Source organism: Amborella trichopoda, chromosome 5 (genome assembly GCF_054954075.1).
Source record: "Amborella trichopoda isolate Santa Cruz 75 chromosome 5, AtrichopodaSantaCruz75HAP2 v2.0, whole genome shotgun sequence".
NCBI classification, from domain to species: domain Eukaryota; kingdom Viridiplantae; phylum Streptophyta; class Magnoliopsida; order Amborellales; family Amborellaceae; genus Amborella; species Amborella trichopoda.
This window is the reverse complement of record NC_142340.1, coordinates 24,387,563-24,411,186: the sequence shown is the minus strand read 5'-3', so window position 1 is coordinate 24,411,186 and position 23,624 is coordinate 24,387,563. Positions and strand designations below refer to the sequence as shown.

General features: G+C 36.2%; 1 protein-coding gene across 50 annotated transcripts in view; it reads left to right on the top strand.

Annotated features, from left to right (window-relative positions):
• Positions 1–23,624, top strand: part of BGAL17 (beta-galactosidase 17) — a 107,239-nt gene that overhangs the window by 5,641 nt on the left and 77,974 nt on the right. For 19 of the 50 annotated variants that reach the window (XR_016055286.1, XR_016055285.1, XR_016055290.1 and 16 more), the window contains 6 exons: positions 8,481–8,585; positions 9,704–9,902; positions 10,625–10,713; positions 10,788–10,868; positions 11,017–11,111; positions 13,634–13,704. Coding sequence is in view for 12 of the 50 variants with exons in the window: in XM_020673887.2 (XP_020529546.1) it covers positions 8,481–8,585; positions 9,704–9,902; positions 10,625–10,713; positions 10,788–10,868; positions 11,017–11,111; positions 13,634–13,704 (640 nt within the window). In the remaining 38 variants the exon portion in view is untranslated. Of the gene's footprint in view, positions 1–7,980; positions 8,092–8,480; positions 8,586–9,703; positions 9,903–10,624; positions 10,714–10,787; positions 10,869–11,016; positions 11,112–13,633; positions 13,705–23,624 lie in introns of all 50 variants that reach the window. The other 31 variants (XR_016055288.1, XR_016055287.1, XR_016055312.1 and 28 more) reach the window with 6 other exon arrangements.

Below are 23,624 nucleotides of genomic sequence, written 5' to 3'. Positions count from 1 at the left end.
AATCTCCTATAAATCTCTAGGTAAATCTCCCAAATCCATCAAAATAGGAGGCCTAAATCCTTTGCCCAATATTAACCATATCCCCGATCCTACTAATACTCACGCCCTACCTTATCTATGTGAACTTTCTAAATTTTTATCTGCATCAACTGCCCCTTAAGTTAGTGCATAGATATTTATCATTGCCCAACTTGCTTAAGATCATTTGTAGTTAATGTCTCCCTGCAGCCTTGGTAAGAATTTATGCTAGTTGGCCTTTTAATTTAACTATTGGCTATGTGGCCTTTCAAGGCCTTAAAGCCAAGATTCTTTCGCTCAGTTGGAGTTAGAGAGAGAGATTCAATCTGAGTGCTTTGCGAACTAGGACCCAGATTCATATACCCCTAGAACATCAGGCAATGAGTGTTTGTGTTTTGAGCAAGCAATCTTGCGGAGGTGTGAAGGTCACCGACGAGTCAAGGCTTTTTAGATTTAGGAATGCCTCATGATTTGTGTGAATGGCTAGGGTTAGGAGAACCAATCAAGTACATAAGAACCTGAGTAACTTCTTAGTATCGGCTTTGTATGAAATGATCATGACTTATGAGACATAAGTCCGTACCCTGACACGAGACCATTCCATGGCATGTGCATTTACATTCGCATGGGAAGCCACTCTTTTATAGTGAAATCTGACTTAAAAGGGTCAGTGCACATGTGCCTTGAGAGGACCCCTGTTTTAGAGCACTTACATGTCCCACGAGGGTGCACTTGTAATCCATTGAGAACCCGATGATGGTAAGCTTAGTTAGGGTGACTTTGATTTGACTAATTATGTGTCCCTGCCATAGACTGTAGAGCATATGTCTATTAGGTCACCTTGAAACAATGTCGACCATCATTTAGGACCATAGTTAAGGGAACCATGGGCGTAGGGTGGCGTTTTTGCTCCGGAACCTCGATCCCACGGTTCCTCCAAAGGATCTCATAGGGACCCCGGTTTTTCAATTTTGGGATCTCGCTCCCAAAATTTCGAGATTTCGGTCCCAAAATTTTGGAATCTTGGTCCCAAATAAAGAGGATCACGTTCCAACCACTAGTGGATTCCAGTATTATTTCAAAATAGATTCCTGCCCCCATCAAACATGGTCCAATGTTTTGGATTATTATAATCTTGGGTTCCATATATGTGGAATCTACTTTAAAAAACTGATGAATCTAGTTCCACAGTATTCTTACACGTCTCTCTCTCAATTCCTACACCTTTCTCTCTCCCCTTTTTATATAAGTGGCAATTTCTAGAACAGAGCAACAAATTTAGTATTCATGCAAATGGCAAGTTTTATAACAGAGCAACAAATTCAGTATTCATGCTCTGAACAAAGACCAGATTATCCAATAAAATGTCAAATCAAGACAAAGTAACCAACACAACATTCATATTCTGATCCTAAATCCAAATTTATCACATAAATCTTAGAAATTCAATGCATTGAAACCCATGAAACATTTGTGTTTCAATCCAAATACTTGATTATGGTATAAATCACAAAATATATACACGAAAAGCAACAAAAAAGCATTCATCTCGTCACTATCTCTCCACTCTCACTCTCTCTCCTTCCCTTTCACTCACTTCCTATGCATACCTCTCTCTACTGCACACAACTCTCTCTCTACTGCGCGCACACACAACTCTCTCTACTATGCACACACACACAACTCCATCTACTGCACACACACAACTCTCTCTCTACTGCGAAGACACGCACACACCTCTCTCTCCCTCTCTCTACTGCGCACACACACACTCAACTCTCCCTCTCTCTTATACACATACAAGAGTCACAGAAATACACAGGGAAAGAACACAAGCGCACATACCTATAGTGTGGGAGAGTTGGGAGGAGCGACCATATTTACCAGAATGATCACCACAAGATAATGGCGAAAGAGCCGTGTGGGCTGGTTTTGGGTCCAAGGGTTAATATAGAGGGAGGGGGAATTGGGTCCAAGGGTTAATATAGAGGGAGGGGGAATTGGGTCCAAGGCTTATTTTTTGGATTTTGTGTAAGGAATCTCTTGGTGGTCCCATGGACTATGTTATTAAAGTTATACCTCTAATAGGATTTGGAGTATATATAGGAATGGAGTACATAATTATACTATGGACTATCTAGAGTGATCTATACTTTTGGCATTTATCAAGTAGCCTATAGGCACCTGATGTATCAAATTTTAGTAATATGCATTTAATTAAATAGGGTATGTCATACACATTAGAGACTAAGGACCATAGACTAAGTAGCAAAATAATCCATACTCTTTAGATTTATCAAGCATATAGGCATGTGTTGCATAAGAATATGGTTTGATGGACTTATTTAAACATAGGATGTCATACATATTACATTTTGGACTATGGACCATAGATTATATATTTCATCAGTTAGCATGTATGCATCAAGTAGCATGTATGCTTAGAAATAGGGCACTATGGATTTATTTTATTAGAGGTTGTCATACGCTCATGTGTACATATTGGATTTTGAAGCATGGACTATGTATATATGTAGTAAAGTGTTAAGTAGTATTTTGCATTTATCAAGTAGCATATAAGCGTGTGATGTATAGAAATGGGGCACTATAGATTTATTTAACTAGAGGATAGCATACATATTGGACTCGTTCCCTTAACCAATGGTAGTTGCGGACCTTGGGGCCAATCAACTGAGAACCTTAATTCCTATACTTGAAGAATCTCGATATTAGAATAAGAGGAACCCTGTTTATGATGAACGGAAACCTCGATCCCTTAACCAAGGGAACCCGTACTAGCTCTACTTGACAACCTCGTTTAATGTGTAGTGGAGCTTAGATTCTTACTAGTCAAAATCTCGAACTCATCGATATGGGATCTCGCTCCCATAAACCTAAAGATCTCGTTCCCTCTCTTGTTGATTGTACGGACGTCGATCCCAAACCAAAGGAACTTACACAATAGTGTGGTTCGACGATTCCCGAATCGATCCCTCTCCCGATCCCACTTCCGTAGCCAACAACTATGTTCAGGACTAGCCCAATGGAGTACTCCAATACCTAGTGTTAAACCTAGAGATCTCATTACTTTTGGTTCATTTAATTTATTTTTGACCATAAAAGGTGTGTTAATGATTAAAAATCACTGTTGATTTTTTTTAGGTTTTTTTGGATTTTTTAAAACCCCAAATATGATCCATATGTATTTGTTTCACCCAAGTGACCATTAAGGACATCCCTTGGGAATGCCACATGGGTCCCAAATGGCCATAGGGATGCCACGTGGCACCCCCACAATCCCTTTGGAGGCTGATGTGAGGCCCATTGCGTTGGGGCATTTTTGACCTTATGTCATTTGTTTGAATTAAGCCATGTGTTGTTCAATGTCACATTTTGAAATGTGATATCATATGGTTTTTAATTTTCATTTTGTCACATGCTCCATTACCACACTTGTGACATATCTTAGCATGTGTGATGCCAATTTATTTGAATAATAATTTGAATTAAAAGCCTTTTTCCACATAGGATATTAAGGCATGTGTGGGTTCTTCACATGGCTTTATCCCATAGGTTGGAGCCATGTGAAGAACATGTGAGGAACATGTGATTAGAGAAATTTTATTGATGGTGTAATAAGCTTTTTCCTTCCCCATGTGAGATTTTACTTATTACCAAAATGGACATGCCCTTGTCCATTAAATAGTCTCGTGATTTTATAAAAAATAACTAGGTTTCAAAAAGCGCTAGGCGGTCCCTAAACGGCTTGCTTGGTGTCAGAACCTCGGGTGCCCGTGCCCGATAGTTTTAAAAAAACGAGAAACGCCTTACATCCTTGGGCGCTCGCCTAGGTGCCCGCCTGGGCGCCCGCCCAGGTACATCCGCTTGTGTAGGGCCGACTGGGTCTAGGAGGGCAGATTTTTGGTCCAGGCCGCCTAGGCGCCAGGCGGACCGTTTTTTAAAACATTGAAAAATAAGGGCTTTTATGAAATCTCTACATTGGACCTCTGTGAAAATAAACCATGGGACATGGACCAAAGTCTAAATGATTTAAATTAAGGTTAAATGGGTGATAAAGGTGATTAAATCTTGTCCCTACATTTTGGTGGTTGGATGTGGATGAGTGGCTAGAATTATAGCTTCTCATGTGCCATAGATCTAGAATACTGAACACCAAGGGCTAAAATCACTTCACACGTTACAATCAAACATAAATATCACTTAAAGGTTCAGTTCAACTCTAACTTAATACAACAATTTTAAATTTAGAGTGAGAAAGAGAGAGCCCATCTAGAGCCTCACGAACCTCCCTTTTGGCTGAACCAATCCACTCGAAAGCTTGAGATAGAAGTTCGCATGGTGTCTCATCTTCATCTTGAAGTTCAATAGCTTCTTCTCGCATATCAAGGTATTTACTTTAATCAAGTCCGATTTTCATTTTATCTTACTTTGTTCTAAAAAGCTTGCTATAAGTCAGATTTTGCAGAAGCTTTTGCATCCTTATGCTCAAATTGAATAGTATATAGTCTATACCTTGATTGTGGGTTGTGTAGTTTGAACACTCTTTGATCTACACTTCTTATTCTCTAGTCGTTCTTTATCTGAATTCTCTAAGTATCCTATTGAGCTAATACATCTATGATTTTGAATATCATATTTGAGTAAGAAAAATGGGGTTTGTGAATGCCATTTATCATTGAGAAATGTTTTGGTGATCCCTTGGTCCACATTGTGTGGTATGCTTATAGTTTGCTAGTTTTGTGTTGGATCTCTCGCGAACTTTGGAAACCTGATCTCAGACTTATTTCTCTCTCTAATTGAACCTTGTTAAGTGAATTTAAAGTGATTTTGAACTGATATTAAGCTTCCCAAGTGAAGTGATCTCCTTGAGCTTTAAAACCATCTATGTTCTAGATTATGGGACAAAATTAAGTCTCTAAAAGATTTGCCTTATGACAGGGGCACAAAGGGTTCAAAATTTTGGCTTTGCCACTTTGGTTTGGCATTTTACTCACTGTTATTGTCTTTATGTATGATCTATAATTGTGTTGAATTGAGTTGTGTTATATATTTGAAAGTGAATTAAAGTACAAGTGCTGTCCACGTAAAAATGTCATCATAAAGTGACATAGTTTGGATGTTTTGAGTATGTAATGGTTACGAGCTTGTAATTGGGACTCCATAGAATTGTAATCTTCATTTTAGAGTTGATATTAGAGTCTTGTGGAGTTCAATTTGGTTATTTAAGTGGCTGTAATTGTGAATTTGCACTTGCATGTGCAAAATTTTTTTGCAAGGTTTTGTAATTGTGTTCATTCTAGTCATTGCCATTGACCACACCCGAAACTCGACATCACATCAATTGGTATCAGAGCAAAGGCTCTTTGGCAGTCCTTTTTTATATGTTTTTGTGTCATAAGTGAGTACATAGAGTGCCAAATTAGGGAACCATGGCTACTAGGTCGATTTTGACCGAATTGTTTAAAGAAGAACGGTTTAATGGTTCTAATTACCCGGAGTGGAGAAGGAAAAGCTATTTGTTTCATGAAGATGAACTCACACCCCTCTTGACCTCAAGACCCCCAAACCAGCCATCCATTAATGCTTCCCAAGTTGTTAAAGATGCTTATGACACTTGGCATCGAGAGAACCAAGTGGCATGAACATAATACTTGCTACTATGAATAAGACTTATGTTAAAGAATATGAGGAATATACTTATGTAAAAGAAATCATGGATGACATGATGAAAAAGTTTGATTCTCCTAATGAAGCCAAAAGGATAATGAGGATGAGGAACCTCCCAACATGTAAGCTAGATGATCATACCAAGGTCGGTGATCATCTAAGGGAGTTTAAGCAATGCATGACGGAGAGTGAGAGGGCCGGCCTTGCATTTGACCAAACCACACTCAAGACCCTCTTCATCCTCTCGATTTCTCTATCATGGGAGAGTTTTGTGGCGAATTTGGTTGCTAAAGATGCTCCTTCTTCCATTGACGAGATAACATAATTAATGGAGGCCGTAGAAGATAGGAGGATGGCGATGGATAGACCAAAGGACTTGGTCCATATGGTAAATCCTCAACTCTCTTCTTCTTTAATTCCCGTACTTCTTACTCGTCTCTCTTCTTTCTTCTCTCTCCTCTACTTCCAAAGCTATTGCACATAATGTGGGTGTTAGTGGGAGTGCACCACCTAATCTATTGCATGTAATGTGGGCATTAGGAATAATACTCATGAAATAAATATAAAAATACAAAACTGGAATTCTTAAAAAACTAAAAGACCCTAGAAATAAACCCTAACACTAAAACTATACCTTGAAACTAAAAAACATGTGCAGTGGCCCAAAATTTATGAAAGATGGTAATGAGGAAGCCATCAGGTTCGATGGCTCCTTCTCGGCCTAATTTGGTGATACACTTCCACACTTTTTTTCCTCGAAATGCCTTCCGAGGTAAGTTCGTTTTTCTTTCAAATGGACAGAAAAGGATATGGTCTTTCTTGGAGGTCTGTGAAGTGGAGTTGTTCTAAACAAATTTCTTAAGAATCTGTTGATGACCCTGTCAATGCATTCTTGATTGATTTAATGCTTTCCTTTGACCTCATTACTACACATCAGTTGTTAACTGGCTACGAAAGAAACAAATTATTCTTTCTCGTTCCTTTAGTCACTTATATCTTGACCACTGGTGCAATGTGATTTCCTCTCGTCTTAGTGCATACTGATCCTTCCTTTTCACTTCTGTTCTTATGTTTTTTGTCATCTAGAAGATCCCTTAACTTCTTCATTTTTTGTAAGCTCTGGAGTTTTCAAATGCAATGGCTGTTTCTCTATCGTAGATGCTCAAATTTTTCTTTATTTAGGATTGCAATTTTCCTTAAAGAAGTTGCAATATTTTCAATTTTGGAAGCAGGTGCATTTTGGAGTTAAGCGAGTGCTACCATTTTCGGGTACTGTGTAGGCTCTTATCTTGTAGCCATATCCGCTCAAAATGGAAACTTTTGGTATTCAGAATTGACTGAATATGGTTCTAAGAGAATGAGAAGGCGCTCTAGTATGAGCTCAGGGAGGACTCTGGAGTGGTTGCGTAGGAAAGCAGCTCCGCAATTGGAGAGACAAGAATGCCTTGAGTTTGTTCCGGGCAGTGCTTTCACTGTTGTTAATTGATACACCTGGTGGATTTGACTCTATGGAGGGAGAATTCCATCATGTTTCTCTCCTTGTGAAAGCAAAAGGCCTTCATTCTAGGAGTGACTTGGTCTCCCCTTCTAGGAGTGACTTGGTCTCCCCTTCTTTTCAGAAGACAATCTGGTAGCATTGAGATCTCCCCATATGCAACATGGGGGTAGATCGAAATCTCTAATTCTATCAAGCTCGTACCAAAGCTAGTCTCTTAGGGCGGTCTATCGGGGCTCTATAATGCTTTGTATATCCACTGTGACTGTGGAATGCAGGTGATGGTACGGGAGTATCTATTTGTCGCCTTTGGTGTGTTCTAATTCATAAAATGGTCTTTATCTATGTTGATTTTATACCTTCAATAAAGGTTTTCTTTTATTAATGATGTTGACCGGTTGTTTGAATGTGCTGGCTTGTTATATACTTTATTTTTTTTGACAAGGATACATAGGAATGGAACTTGAGACGTAGTGCTATGAAAACCCAGCTACTACCGCCTTGACCCAAGCCCGATTCCTTCTTGTTATATACTGTTTCATACTCTCTCTCTTTGTTGTCATGCATTGGTTTTACCTTGTTACCAATCTCTCGGGCTTGTAATTTATTGAGACCTGGATAATGTAGCAAGTGTAGTCATATTCATTTGTAGATATCTTTTTTGGTTTCTGTTGCATTTTTTAAATTTCTAGCTGGAGTTAAATGACTGGTGAGCGGATGCAACATCAGTTCTCTAATGGTGGATCTTTGACTTTGGAGTGAGTTATCTTTTTAAGCAGTTAAAAGAAGGCAACATCTTGCATGAACTGAAAATGCTGGCTCGTATTGTGATACCTTATTGAAGACTTCAACTGAACCTTGATAATTGGTGGGCTGTTGAAACTTCCCAGGTGCTGGTTTAGTTCTTTGGTTGGGAATAAAGCATCATTTATCTATTTAGCAGTGAAGACTGTCATTCTTGATCTGGAAGTTTCAGCTGTTTTTTTTCCTACCACCCGCAGTTCATGTGCATGGGTGTTGATGTTCTTGCACTTTTTGTTTTGGTTGTTACGCGTATTAGTTCAAATTTCCCAATCTTTCTTGGTGAGTTGCACACGCACTCACAATTAATGCATGAGCAATTGCACTTTCAAATAAAGTCATGGCTGAGTGGGTAGTGATCTCAAGCTTTTCATGCTTATTTGTCAATCAACCAATCTTATAAAATTGTATACAAAAGTGAAACTTCATGTACATTTATCATCTTTAGATACGTGTTTCACTGGTGTTTTATATGCAGGTCAGCAGAAAAGGTTTCTGGATTTCCAATGATATGTTCTGGAAGGATAATGTGCCATATCGTATAATCGGTGGTGATGTACATTATTTTCGAGTTCTTCCAGAGGTTAGAATGTTCAGATCTGGATATAATTTTATATGGGCTTATTTACTCTTTGAGCACGCATGCTTAGCTCTCTATTGCTTTATCTGTTGTTCATACTTTAGATAGCCCTGCTGTTATAAATGGTTGTTGAAGTGTCAGTTTAGGATGATCAAATTGTCCACTTGCCATCTCTATCCAACTTGATTCAATTTGCATTTCAGAGTCAAATTTCTAGTCCAATTGCTTTTCTTGTTTCCTAATTTCTAATTTATCCACTCAATGGAATCCTAGTGATTCTCTAGACTGAATTTTGGTTCAGTAGCTACACTTTGATTCATTATCTTTTTTGAGATTCTGGTGGGAATTGCTGGAATTTACGATGTTGCTGTTCTATATATTGTTAAAAAAACTCTAACTCGTCCCAGGACTCACCAAGGGCCTGAGGCTTGTTGACTTGCCGATTCCTGAGTTGTATTTGCCGATTCCTGAGTTGTATTGGTATATCTTTCCTACTTTTTTTTACATCAATTTTAAGAAAATTAAAAATAAGAAAAATTCATGAGAAATCAGGAAAAATGGGAGAGAAAAAGGATAAAATGTGAGTTTCCATGTACAATGATTTTTGAATCAAATAATAAATATTTAAAATTCTAGATTTTTCCTTCTCCATTTTTTGGATATTTGTTTTAAAATATTATGAAATTAGTAAATTGCCAAAAAAAATAAAAATATTAGATTTGAGAAAAAAACCTGAGATCTCTATAGATCTAGTGCACTTTGTGAAAAATAGCATTTTTTGGTGAAAAATAATATAGTGGAAAATCAATTGAAGATCTACCTAAAGTAACATACGTGGAATTCTAATGTCAAAAGTGGTAGCTGATTCTGCAATTCAGAAGTGTTCTTAGCTTCGATATTTCAGGGAGTTGTCTAAAGTACTCGAATGGTTCCCCTCTCAGCTTTCCAAATTACTGGTTTTTGAAGCTGGAAGATCTGATGCTCACAAATGTTTATTTGGGAAAAACACGAAATTTAAAATCTTCTTCGCATGGCCTATTTGTTTGCTTTATCATTGTTATAGTTGTTTATTGAAATGTTATATTTCCATGTTTCTTTATATGTGGTGTTTTACTCCTTAGCAGTACTGGGAAGATAGACTATTGAGGGCAAAGGCTCTTGGGTTGAATACTATACAGACCTACGTGCCTTGGAATTTGCATGAGCCTCAGCCTGGGAAATGGGTATTTGAGGGTGTTGCAGATCTTGAATCCTATCTCAAGCTGGCTAATGAGATGGGATTTATTGTCATGCTTCGTGTAGGACCATATATATGTGCAGGTGAGCAGTGGTATGTCTTGTGGAAATTATTTACTGTGCAGCTATCTAACATTTTAGAGCTTCCCAATTCTTTTTGGTCTCCTTTCCTTCTCAGGAATATATCTATTGTTGGCAATGGTACTAATTCTTTTGCTGTTAAAAACAACAGATACATGATTTGGTGTTTTACAGCTAGCGGAATTCCATTTAAATATTTAAAAGAAATTAGTATATATATTGTTTGTTTCCTTTAAAACGTCTGCAATAAATACAAAGCACTAAGAAACCATATTATCATGACTGCTTGATATAAGCTGCAAAAACCTAGAGAAATTCTAAGCACTGTGCTTGACATCAGATATGCTTCATATGACATTAGACGAATGATTAGTCCTTTCTGAAGGGGAGTCTTGGAAGGTGATTATGTTTTAATAGTAGAAAGACATATACTTAGTTCCATGGCATCTATTGGGTGCTGTGAAAAAATATTTTCTCTGGAATTATTGGTATTTTATGGGTAGTGGAATCATTGGTATCATGGTTGTCACTCCTCAATTGTTGCCATGAAAATTCAGGAAAAGGTAATTTAGCTGATTAAGGAATGGTTCAGTGATTTAACTCCAGAATTCAAGAGTTCATATGTTTTTTGTCAACTCATGGAATCTTGTTTATTGCTTCTTTGTCTTATTTTCCTCACTTCTATCTGACGATGGGAACTCAACTAAATCTAACTTCTTTTACAGAGTGGGATTTTGGAGGCTTTCCCGCTTGGTTACTCTCTGTGGAACCTCCTCTCAGATTAAGATCATCTGATCTTGCATATCTGCTCTTGGTGGGTTTTAAAAAGTTCCTTAGTTTTAGAAACAAATGTAGCTATGTGCCCCGTAACAATTGGAGTTATTACAGGTTGAAAGATGGTGGAATTATCTCCTTCCTAAGCTAGTTCCACTACTTTATAATAATGGTGGACCTATTATTATGGTTCAGGTTAGTAGTGAAAATGTCTATATATTGTTGATTTGCTTTTATAGACCTTTAGTTATTGAAATTCTTTACCTATATTTTTACTTATTTAAAAAATTTGTTGTGTCCTGTTAATACCTGGGTAACTGAAAGTCCATGATTATTTGGACAGGTTGAAAATGAATACGGATCATTTGGAGATGACAAAAAGTATCTTCATCACCTAGTTGCTTTGGCTCGAGTACATCTTGGAGAAGATGTTATTTTGTGAGTAGTTCTTTATCCCACAGCGGTCTTTATTTCACTAACTTATTGTGTAGATAAATGATGATCAATATGCTTTTTAAGTTACCAAACTACAAATGATGGGCTCAAATTTTGTTAAATTCTTTCCTTGTGCAATGTACTTTTTAGTTGTAAATCCCAATTGTGTTGTAGAATCTTTACCAGCCAAGTCTCTTGATTTATTGGGTGAAACTTGTCAAATGGTTTTGGAAGATCATACTTTGTTTACCTAAGTGGTTTGGAACTTAGAATTGATTTATTGGGTGAATTATGTCAGAACTGATTTGGAAGATCATATTTTCTTTACCTAAGTGGTTTGGAACTTAGAATTGACAGTTTCCTGGACATGAGGTCTCTTGGATAAAATCTTTGGGGATAGAGTTACTAGATCACTGCTTGTTGGGATATTTTGTTGGGGGAATGTGAATAGAAATTCTACATTTTCAAATAGATTTTGTAAGTAGCACTCTACTATGTTTAAAATCAGTGGGAAGCATAAGGCAAACTTGAAAACTCCGAACTATTTCCATCAGAATAGAATAAAATGGAATGTTTGCTGAGAATTCTATTTAGTGAAAGTTAACAATTTTTCTTACTCGAATCAAATGTAACAAAAAATTTGGTTTCTGCTCCATATGACATCCGGTGCTACTCACTCTTTTGTGGGTCGTCTTCAATATGACTCATCGTCATTTGATTTTTTCTGGTTAAAATTTTCTCTAAGCTCCATTTCTTCGGTGTTGCATGGTGGGGAAGGCTGATCTTCTGCTGCCTTTTATCAATTATATTATTATCTCACCCCGATAATGTAACCTGCTCTTCAATGCAGTGAAGAATCTATGGCAAGTAAGGGGTTAATTAGAGATTGCTATAGTTCTTTGATGGGCTATTTCCTGAGGACTCCTCAGTTCTCAAGTTGCATGCATGGTACCTATCTTTAATTCATCCAATGTTATGATGGTCATCCTTACTACCCATATTTCTGTGGGTGATTTTGGCATATTTTATGGCCAGAAAAAACTATTTCAGGGCTCAGGTAAAAATAGGGACAAATAATGCCCAAGTTCAGGCTTTACTTTGATTTCATCGATTGTGATACCATGCCCATATTCTAATGCATGGATTTCTCTAATTTCTTCCATTCAGGTCTTCTTTTATGTTTCAGATGTTCTTTTACTCTTAGAAATGGAAAGATTTTTCTCTTTTCCAAGGTTAATTTTCTTTGATCAGACGTGTGTTTTTCTCGCATATGATACCTGAAGTCTAGACAAAACCACATGTGATTAGCGTGGTAGATTTGTGCTCTTTGTAGGAGTCTGGTGTTTACTTTATGTATGGTTCCCTGTTAGGAATTCTTGTATATCAAGTTGCTAGCTCTTTTTGGGATCATTATTTGGTTCTTATTAGGATGTTCTTTAGACTTCATAAATGCTCTTTATCTTTTTTGATGATTGAAATAAATGCTTTTTCAAATTATCAAGGAAAAAAAACCATATTTCTGGTTCTGTTCTTTTTAATCTATTGAGAGAAATTAAGGTAAAATCTTGTTTTATTGGTGATTTACTAGGCTCCTCATTGTTTGCATACTTTTGACAAAAAGAAAACTTCACTTACAATACTTCGAATTCTTATAGCCTTCTTTTAGTAGTTATGTCAATATTCGAGAAACCCTGAATACCAAGAGTTTCTAGTTAACTCCAAATAAAAAATGTTGGAAATAAAACTTAAGTTAGCGTCTTCATCATCATTATCGTAACCTTTTCCCAACTATTTGGGGTCGGCCATACGAATCCTGGTCCACCATTCTATTCTATCAAGGACCAACGCTCTGGCATAAGCATATAGCTTAGATTCAGGATTCATGAAAAGTTTTGGCAAAGTTTTACGGTTGCTGCCTACCTAACACAGCCCACCTCTTTTACCCAGGCCTAAAGATGGGTTAAGGGAAAGTTTAAGTTAGCGTCCTGTATCTCCATAATGAAAACAATGTGCTGCAAATATTTTGTTATAGTGTCACATCATATCTACAATTTTTCACTTACCATTACATACTTTTCCTTCCACTACAAATAGATTCCCTCTTTCTAATCTCAGTGGATGCATCTTAATTGAATGAAACTTGGGGCAGTTGGACCCATTTCCATAGTCACATTTAACAATGGAGCAACATCGAACCAAGACTGTCTTAAAAAATATCATACAATAATAACATGATTACATACAGAGCTATCTGTTATATTCAAATCATATTCACATTATAAAGCTGAAAGTTTGCCCGAAACTGAAATTTTCAATTTTAAACTTGTGCTAACTCAAGTTGTACTTGGGGGATCAACTTGATTCTTTATGAAATTTTTTCATTGTTTGGATTTGTCGATTTCTTGACTTCTTGATATTCTTTTCTGGATCACTTTAGAAATTGATGATCTTTTGCTTTGGTTAAAAATTTATTGCAGTAAAAAATCTATCAATGTATTAATGGCTGGTATTGCATGGGTTTCTAGGTATACTACCGATGGAGGATCTCGAGATACTCTTGATAAAGGAACTGTACTTAGGAAAGATGTATTTGCAGGTAATAAACTATGCATATTAATTTTCAAATAATGTTGTTAAGAAGTGGAAAAATCAAGTATGCTAGGGTTTACCATGCTGTAGTTTCAATTTTAATTCCTAATTTCAGATCTTGCTCTTAAAATAATTCCCACAAGAAATGTTGCACTGAAACTATGCTTTCAAAACCAACTGATGTTAACTGGATGTACAAAGTGATGAATGCTCAGTGTGAACTCCTACCATAAAATATCTTAAATTTGAAATTGAGCGTAAGTCTAAAATGGCTTTTGGAGCTATAATGTAGCTTAAGTTTTGTAATATGCTATTATTTCCTTAATAGAGACTTGCAGCATTTATGATTGAATGACTCTATTTGGAGGTTTTCAACTTCCAACACTTGTAAATATCTGATGAAGCAAGTTTCATGAGAAAATTTCTCATGTGAAGCACAAGGAGAGTGAGAAAAACTCTCATGTGAAGCACAAAGAGAGCGCTAATCTTATGCAAGTAAGGGAAGAACTTCAACTAACTAAACCATTGCCAAAATATAACTTGAGGGGGTTTCATGGGATGATATTGAGGCACTAAAGATATGGATGCGGTGGAGTCAGTCTCTTCCAGAAATATACATGTTGAAGTAGACAGGTTGCACATGTTGTGTGGCGACTCTCTGCTTTCTCTGTTGTAGTGATTCTTTTGTTCTATTTGCCGATAATGTTGGAGGTGTAAGTGCGGGAGCAATGACTGACAAATCCATGAGAAGGCAATCCAATCTTCATAGTCGTCGGAGAGTTCTTCCTGTTTGAGTCTCTGTGACTCATGTGAATCTCACATCAACTCTTGGTGTTATGGTAGTCATACTTAAAGTCAGTTTGAAAGCAGTAGTGCGGGAGCAATGATGGACAAATCCATGAGAAGGCAATCCCATCTTGATAGTCGTTGGAGACTTCTTCCTGTTTGAGTCTCTGGTGAGCGATTTGAATCTCACATGACATCAACTCTTGGTGTTATGATTAGTCATTCTTAAGTTCAGTTTGAAAGCACTTACCTCCTAGAGCTTAGATTAGAAGTCTTAAGCCACTGGTGGCCCTCAAGATGCTGCAGGGTCTTCGTATGGCTTCTGTTTGGATCTAAGATGCCAGAGGGTCTTAGTATGGCTTCCATTTGGATCTTTCTATGATGTGTGACAGCATCAGTCAGTGTGCTAAGATAATGGGAATCATTAAGTTAGGACTTGCTTGATTCCATGGGAAGCAACCTTTCTAACTTTTGACCTCTCCTAGTAAGCTACTGTTTTGACTAAACATATATCTTGAAACTAGACATACTAAATTGATATCACATGCTTACACACATAAGTACAAGTTGTAGGGTTATCAAAGGCATATGCTCTAAGTGTTACAATGTTTAATTTTCAACTCAAAGACTTCAAAATTAGAACCTTAGACTGAGATTACAGCAATATTCAAGCCACTTTAACTCACAAATAGGCAATTAAAAAAATACTAAAAGAACATACAAGATTCCGAATCAGCCCCCTTATTAGTTCCACTTAAAAGAACATAGAGATTGGCCATAATCCCACAAATTACTTACAAACAGCCCTTAACATGAGATCATGAATAATACAAATTACATGGCCCAATCTGAAATTACATAAACATCCCCAAAGTAGTGCACATAGTCTCATTAACATGTTTTTTCTTTTTTTGAAGGAAAAGTTTAACTCATAGCCTCATTAACATGGGGAGCCTTTTTCAAAACCCGTTTGCCGGTTAAGGATTTAGCAACAACCCATTTGATTGCTAAATCCGATAATGAGATGTATATGGTCTAATCTCAATCCAAATTATAGGGAAGCATGAAATATGTAGGTAAAACTCAAGCAATCATCGAGATATCAAATGGAGCAATAGTGTGTAAGAGATAGTGACACGTGGAACATATTATAGTCTATGGCATAATTACCCTAATCTCTAACTGAAGGTTGAGATTCTGATTTAGAACCCTGATTCTGTAATTCCGACTAGGAATCTTCACAGAACCTGTTTCTGTGAAGTCTAGAATCTCGATTCCTTATTTTAAGAATCTTGATTCCAACGCTTATAGAATATGGTTTTCAATATTTACTGATTCTCGATACCACAATTGGTGAATCTTGATGCTACACTCGTTGAAACTGGTTTCCATATTTACCAGAATTCTACCACTTCCCCTTTTATTTTTCTCTTTGCTTTTATCTGAGAAGTGATGTTTAAAAGTTTTCAAGGCATCAAACTACTCGAGCTAGATCCTCAATCTCAAGCTACAAGGTGTAGTCATCTTTTTTGGCATAAAATGACCAATAGAAACTAAAGTGGTGGTTCATGTTCGCTACATAATTCTTTAAGTATGCATTGTGTTGATCCAATGGAGAGATTGCAACTCTAATATATTAGGAATAATGTAATACACAATTACATTAATTGTGCATGTATGGCATTTGGTCAATGAATGACCTTGAGGCATGTATTATTTCACCTCTTGGTTCCCTCTCGATTCCAATGGTATCACACTCTCAATTCCCTAAATGAAGGCATCTCGATTCCATTTCGGTCTACCAACTAGGTCGGAAACTTGATTTCGAAGAGCTAAGAATATCGATTTGATCTATGTAGGGTTCTCAATTATATTTTGGTGGAATCTCGATTCCTAAAACTAGGAATCTCGTCCCCCATGATTCATATTGTATGGATGTCGATTCCGAAATTAGGAATCTTCCAGATGGCGGCAATTCCGCGCTTCCGATCCCTAAATCAATTTGGTTTATGAATCGCATTGGGTAACTATGGTCTATGGAGCACGAAAATTTTAATGGGATTCAAGAGGAAATTTGGGCATTATGACCCCATGTAAAAACTAACTTTTAAGATGGTGGTAACGCAATTATCTTGTTGTTAGTGGATCAAAAAGTGCAGGAAAGTTCAGCAAGGAAAAACTGGGCCGAATGATAAGAAAATGTGCTCATTTCAATGCATGAAAGGCGAGGCAATTGAACCAAGGGAAGGGTATTCCGGAGACATGTTACCTTGCTGTAAAATGGCTGGAACAGCAAGAAAGTATGTGCTAAAGATCACCCAAAGGGCTCCTCTTAAGCTCTAAGACCAACCCTCATGCTATGCTCCATAGCAGTAGTAGTATAGAACTTGGAAATGGGGGGGCGTGCTTACTTTGGCTCTCTTTCTCTCTCCAGACGTTGGGGTCTTTCTTACTCTAAACATGTTTTTGGGCTTAGGTAATGAGAGGTATTTATAGAGAGAGGCAAGGGTTTTTTGAGCTTCCATTATTTTCGATTGAATTTAGACCCTTTAATTTGAGCATCAAGGGCTTGGAATGAGGCAAGATCCTAGCCACCCAACCCACAAATAGCTATTATAGATGTTGTGTTGTGATTTTTCTACCCTTATCCCCACATGTGTGAAAACCACTCAAAATTTCTCAAATTAATTAAATCCATAACTAAATAATAACTAATCTCATAATTGCCTTTGCTTTTTGAAGAAAGAGTGAAGAAAAAACCATATGAGGGCATAGCCCTCAAATATCTAGAAACATGTAAGCAATGAGCGATAAACACCACAATAAAGTTTTTGGATCTAGTTTTGTGAATTGTCCTAAAACCCTTAATCATGGAAAAGGACATCCCATAAAATATCTACCCTACATTTGCAAGAGCACACACACCTGTGGGTGGAGACAACAAACCCACTAATTCTAAAATGGTCATCAAAACAAAGAAGAGGGGACGTCCCAACCTAGCTTGATGTCACCCACACGTCAGCCTTAATGTTGACATGTGGCTGACATCAATAGCCATCTGGACTGCCCATTTGGGCCTCCTGGAGGATATCTTTAGGTGAGATTTTACAAACGAAGCTGTATGGGGGAATTTATGCCTTTAAATTTTTTTTTGAAAAAATAGAAAAATCTCATAAATATTTTTAGCATTTTTCATTGCTTTTTAATAATCCTAGGATATGGAAAAATCATTTTGGGAAATTACGATCCTTAAGGAGTTTGTTTTCAACCATTTAGGCACTCTAGTTAGCTAGGTTTGGAACTCCGGTTGTTTTCTCAAAACCAACCTAATGGGACCCATGACCTGCACTCTCTTGCGGGGCTTCATGTTTGGCTCGTCAAAGCTGACCCAATAGACGGCTAGGTCCTAGACTTATAGTGGATTGCAGGTGGTCTTCCCAGTAATACACTTTCGAGATGTGGGGGAACTCACATGTGCATGTCTGTTGTTAGTGGATCATTCTGAGTGAGAATGGCTTCCCATTATGTGACTGTAATATACACATTTTGTGAGTAGGATTATTGTCAGGGATTTGGCTTATGTCCCCTTTGAGTTGATACTTCTCACACATGGCTTAACTCATAGAAACACATACACATACACATACACATGATATCATAATACCCTAGCTCATATTGATCATGAGGTGATCTCACCAATCTTGATTCCGACAACCCTCAAATCCTTCCAGTGTAATGCTTTTAAACCGAGCCTCATGATTTGGGATTTAGTGACTCTATGGACACCAACTCTAGATCCCTATTTGCATAGATCCAACGGGTCACACGTCCTCAGTCACTCCCACTATGACCAAGAACCATGGAAGATCTTAGTATCATAGCCTTGAAAGGCCGCAACAACACAAATATCATTACATGTCATGTGTCATAAAAATGCAGTTACTATGCAGTTATGAAAAGCATAATATGTTGCAAGGTACGAAAAGTGCATTGTGAAGAACTTCTTGAGATTAGAGAGTTATGCGCATAAGAGTTAACATCATCCTACAATCATCAAATTTATCTATCCTTGCATTTAAAAAAGTAACTCTGTATTTTTAATTGTTCATGAAGCAGAGTACTAATCTAATCTGTATGGAAAAATGGAAAGTTAAAATTGGTTTCTTTGTAATGATGCTCGTACAAGAAATAGAGTTCCTTTTTCATTCTATATTCAATATTGAAACTTGCTCCCTAATCTTTAATAAGATCTAGCAAATAAGTACTTTATCAAAAAAAAAAAAAGAGCACCTAATAAATAAGGTCCATTGCAGTATAATTGTTCTTTGTTCACCCAGATATTGGTTTATCAAAAGAATCAGTGTTGCACATCACTGTTGGGATATGCTAAATGGTGTTGTGATAGTACGCTGTTGTGATATGCTTAATGGTGTTGTGATAGCCTAAATGGTGATGCCCTTTTAGCATTGCTTGTTTAGAGGATCCTCACATGGTTCAAAACCATCATACTGAAAATCTTTTGCTTGAACAAATAAATATTTAAGAAAAATATTCAATTGTAAACTAACTAATTTTTAGAGGATGGTAATTAGAGATGAAATTTTCACACGCTGTTGTGATATGCTTAATGGTGTTGTGATAGCCTAAATGGTGGTCCTTTCAGCATTGCGCGGTTAGAGGATCCTCACATGGTTCAAAACCATCATGCTGAAAATCTTTTGCTTGAACAAATAAATATTTAAGAAGAATATTCAATTGCAAACTAAATAATTTTTTAGAGGATGGTAACTAGACCAGGCAATTAGAAATGTAGCCTTCAAATGTCCTTCTCTATGAAATTTTCAACTTAAACTAAAAAAGCTTATATCTTGGTTGTTCTACAATTTAAAATTGTCTTTGCTTAGAAACTGTACTTGGCATTTTTATCTAATGCAATATCTTGGAAAAAAATTGACCTGTTTATGAAAAGATAAAGGATAAAGACAATCTTTATTATTAGAATATCATAGCTACACTGGTGATCAGGATGGTTTTGTGCAAATTACATATGGTCCTTTGGATGAGCTGGTTATGAGTGAAGAGGAACCCTTATGCTCCAATGGACCTCTACTTTTTACATAGGACCCCATTGAATAATAGGGAATATGTTGCAATAATAAATGCACATGAACATAGGAGTTGCACTTTCTGCAGACACTATTAGGTAATCAATTTTACTTGACCATTTAGAAACAAATCAAATATGTATTTATGAAGCCTGGGTAATTTTAAAATGTTTAACTACATGTGCTTGCTTTTTTAATTGCATTTGTGTAAAGAATTATGATCGTATGACAATGTTAACGATTAGGTAATCTCTCTTTAAATCTCACAAAAATGAATTCTCTCTACCTCACAATTTGTTTTGTCTTGAAGATATTGGTAACATTTTAATGACAGGTGCAAACATGCTATTATACTAGAAATTTTGATGTATTTCCTCTCCATGTAAGTGCTAGGCGATTAATAAGGTGTTAGTTCTCTTCCTCCAGTGAAATATTAGAGACACCTTAAATTAACTATCTTTTCTATTCAATATTGCCCAAATTACTTACTGGATATACATTCTATATTCACTTAAAAGGCGTGAGAAGATTGGAACTGTTCCTCTCCCAACAAAATAGAAGAGAGATGCACCTAAACAATATATCACCTTTTCATCAACAACTATCTTTTCAAATTTAACTTGCACAAATTTTAATCTCAATACAATTAGCACCAAAATAATGGTGTTGTTTCTCACTTAATATAGTTTAGATTGATACACAAGACTTGATGACATAATGTCATTGGTGTGAAATTAAGTTCTAGATTCAGCACATTTGTCTGCTAGCTAGGGATTTCTGCTGTCTCCTATGTGTAATAACTCCGATGTTATATGCATAGGCCAACTGCACTTTTCATGTTGATAGAGTGTTGTTGAATAGCTATCCTGTTTCTTGGGTGGTACTTGTACCTCTTGGACGACTGGAAGTTAGATGGTGATTCTATGTTCTTTGATGACCTACTTCTAACGTAAATATTTAAAGCCCCAAGTATTTACGATGTGTCCCAGAAGCCATTGCAAAGAAGGATCAACTTGGGTCTCAAGTTCATCGGAGCATTTAAAGCCTTAATAGGTTCTCATAGTGAAAGGGAGTTTGACGTGTGGTTAAAACACCCAAATTTACATATCGAACTATTTTTTTAGTTACCTTATATAGTCATTGCCAACATGCAAAGTTACGCTATATGCAAGTTGTAGCCATGGATTGCAAATTTGTATTGTGTCTCTCCCATAGTGAGCAAAATAACCCTAAACATTGGGCTTTAAGCTACTCTACGTTTGATAAGATATTGCACCTAGTCGTTCAACACCTTTATGTTCCACCCTATTAATGTAGCAATTACGTTGCATTGCTAGTTTATGCTGCTGTGTTGAGGGCCCCAAATTTTGTATGTTTATGGGTCGTTTGACTCCCTGAGTAAACAAACCTAGGTTTTGAATCATAACCTAAGTATGCTAATCCTTGATTCTGCTAAGACCTGGTTACTGGGACAAGACTATTTGGATGGCTTTCGAATGGAAACTAGTTGATGCAATTCCCATGTTTTTTGAGAGCTTATGCAAATCCCATGTCGGGGTTGTCTTTTTGTATATCTTGGGCTTTCAGATTTATTAGTTAGTATTACTTATTGAATTTTTTATCATATATTATTCTGAAAATAATAATTATAATAATTGGACAACAACGACTCTATTATTATTATATTATATTGTTATTATATAATATTAGAATGTTCTGTTATGAGTGTTAATATTAATATTATTATACAAATTATTTTAACAAGTAAAAGGCTAAAATAACTCTTAGGATTTATGGGAAAAAAGTAAAGCCTCACCTTAAAACTCACCAAAAATTATAGTTCTAGCATCGGGAGACCTTCAAATCGATCATCTCGACTATGATCATCGTAGTTGTGGAAAAAATTAGGATTTCAAACCATAAAAATAGTATGTTGTAATATATTGTCTAGACCATCCATTTTCAAGTGTTCATTGTTCCACAAGAGTTGTTCCAATTTTTGAGCTAGAAATTTCCTTATCGGGGGTGGAAATGGAAATTAGAACCATCTTAGGAATTTCCTATGCCCGAAGTGTTTTCTAGACAAGATTTTGAGGTGAGGCTTCACCTTTTTTATAAGGCCTAGACCTTATAGAAATTGCATCCTTTTTAATTTTATAATAATGTTATCGCTGTCGTCGTCATCATCATTATCATCATCATCATTGTCATCATTATCATTACTATTATAATATATTACTATTATGCATACGATTTTATTATTATGATATACTAATTAATAATACACAATATTTAAAAAATGAATCGGTGACGGATCATCCATCTCAAAAGCTGCTCCTCATTGGTGGATTGGTGGTTCGAGATCGGTGAATTTGCTGGATTGACCGGATCTAGCCTTAATGTTTTTAAGAAAGTACTAAAAATAATTATAAATGATGTTTTTGGGGGTTTTCAAGAAAAATTGGGGTTGCGCATTATGAATTTTCATTATCTTGCGAAAATCCATGAATATTAAGATATTGTTTATTGTTTGAATGTCTGTTGACTATTGAATATTTTAGGATTTTCAAAATCGAAAATTCCCATTGAAGATAACTTCCTTTTCGAAAAATATGATATGGAAATTGAAAGGCTTTGCGCCTCTCGCCAAGGAATAGTGGCGGTCTGTGGAGAAGGTCTCCTTGCATCGAGGAAGAACACAAATACCAATTTTTCCATTTTATTTCTATTCTCAAGTAAATCAAAGAATGACTCACTTCCTTAATATTTTGTATTGTTAATTATAAATTTTCATAATTGAAATAGTTAGGCTTCTGTAAAATAAGGGGTCAATTTTTTTTCAATTACAGAATTATTTTATTAAATATCCTTAATAGACTGTTCATAAGGTTTCATACAATTTTCTTTTTTTTTTTTTTGAAATTTTTTTGTTTTCAAGTAAAGAAACCTTCCTCAATTTCTATTTTTCCATTATGGGTTTTTTACTATTTAAAAACAATTTATGCGAGAGGGAGGTTGTTTCATTTAATTTCTTTGGAATATTTATTTTTAAATTAAAAAGAGATAAGTAGTGGGTGTTTGATAAGTGTGTTTTTGTTTGCATTTTTAAAATATGCGAATACATGGTCATGTGAACGTGTGTATCTATAGTTTGATTTTTCTTCTCTGAACATCGGCTAGCATTATTTGGTCTTGCGTATTTGTAGTTTGTACAATCACTAAAAAAGAAACTTGTATGATTATGTTCTTGTATATAAGAGAAGAGAGAGAGAGAGAGAGAGAGAGAGAGATGTTAATAGATATGTTTAAAAAGATTAAATGTTCATAACTTAGATGTGAGAGAGAGAGTGATCAAATGTTATTAGACATGCTTAAGCTGAAATATAAGCTCCATATGGGGCTTTGTCCATGGCATTAAGTTGTTTTCAACAGCAAAGAAAGTCCCACATTGGGGAATGGAAACACAAAAGGTGGGATCCTTGTATGAGAAGGTGATATGGGAATGAAGGAATGGGGTCTTCGGCTGCCTCCATTGGGTGGGATGGTAGTGGGCCCTCTCTAAAGGATGTTTTTATGTTATAAATATAAAGAATAAATATTGAAAAAAGTAGTTATAGAAAACATGAAAATTAAAAAAGCAGGTTGGACCACTCCACCACCCCTCTATTTAGAAGAAAAATTCAAAATTCAAAATTTTTTACGTGAAAAATTAAAACAATAAAAAAGTGGGAACCCCCCGGTTCATTGATTGAGCCAAACGGTTCAGTCCTTTCTTTGGAAACGGCCCTTTCTTGATATTTTTTGGGAATTTGCACGCTTATACCATTTTTCGATCCATATCGGGCAATTCCTATCCTGATTGGCATCTTTTAACTAGTGGCTAGTGCCCCAAGTGAAACAACGTTTGCTTCTGCATAGTCATGTTATTCATAATGCGTTTTTTTTTTGGTTCTTTGCTTTGAGATAGTCAGGTTTTGAGGTACTTTTCTTAGTGGTAATCTGATTTTGGGGAGAAAACTTTGCTCAAAACCTTTTT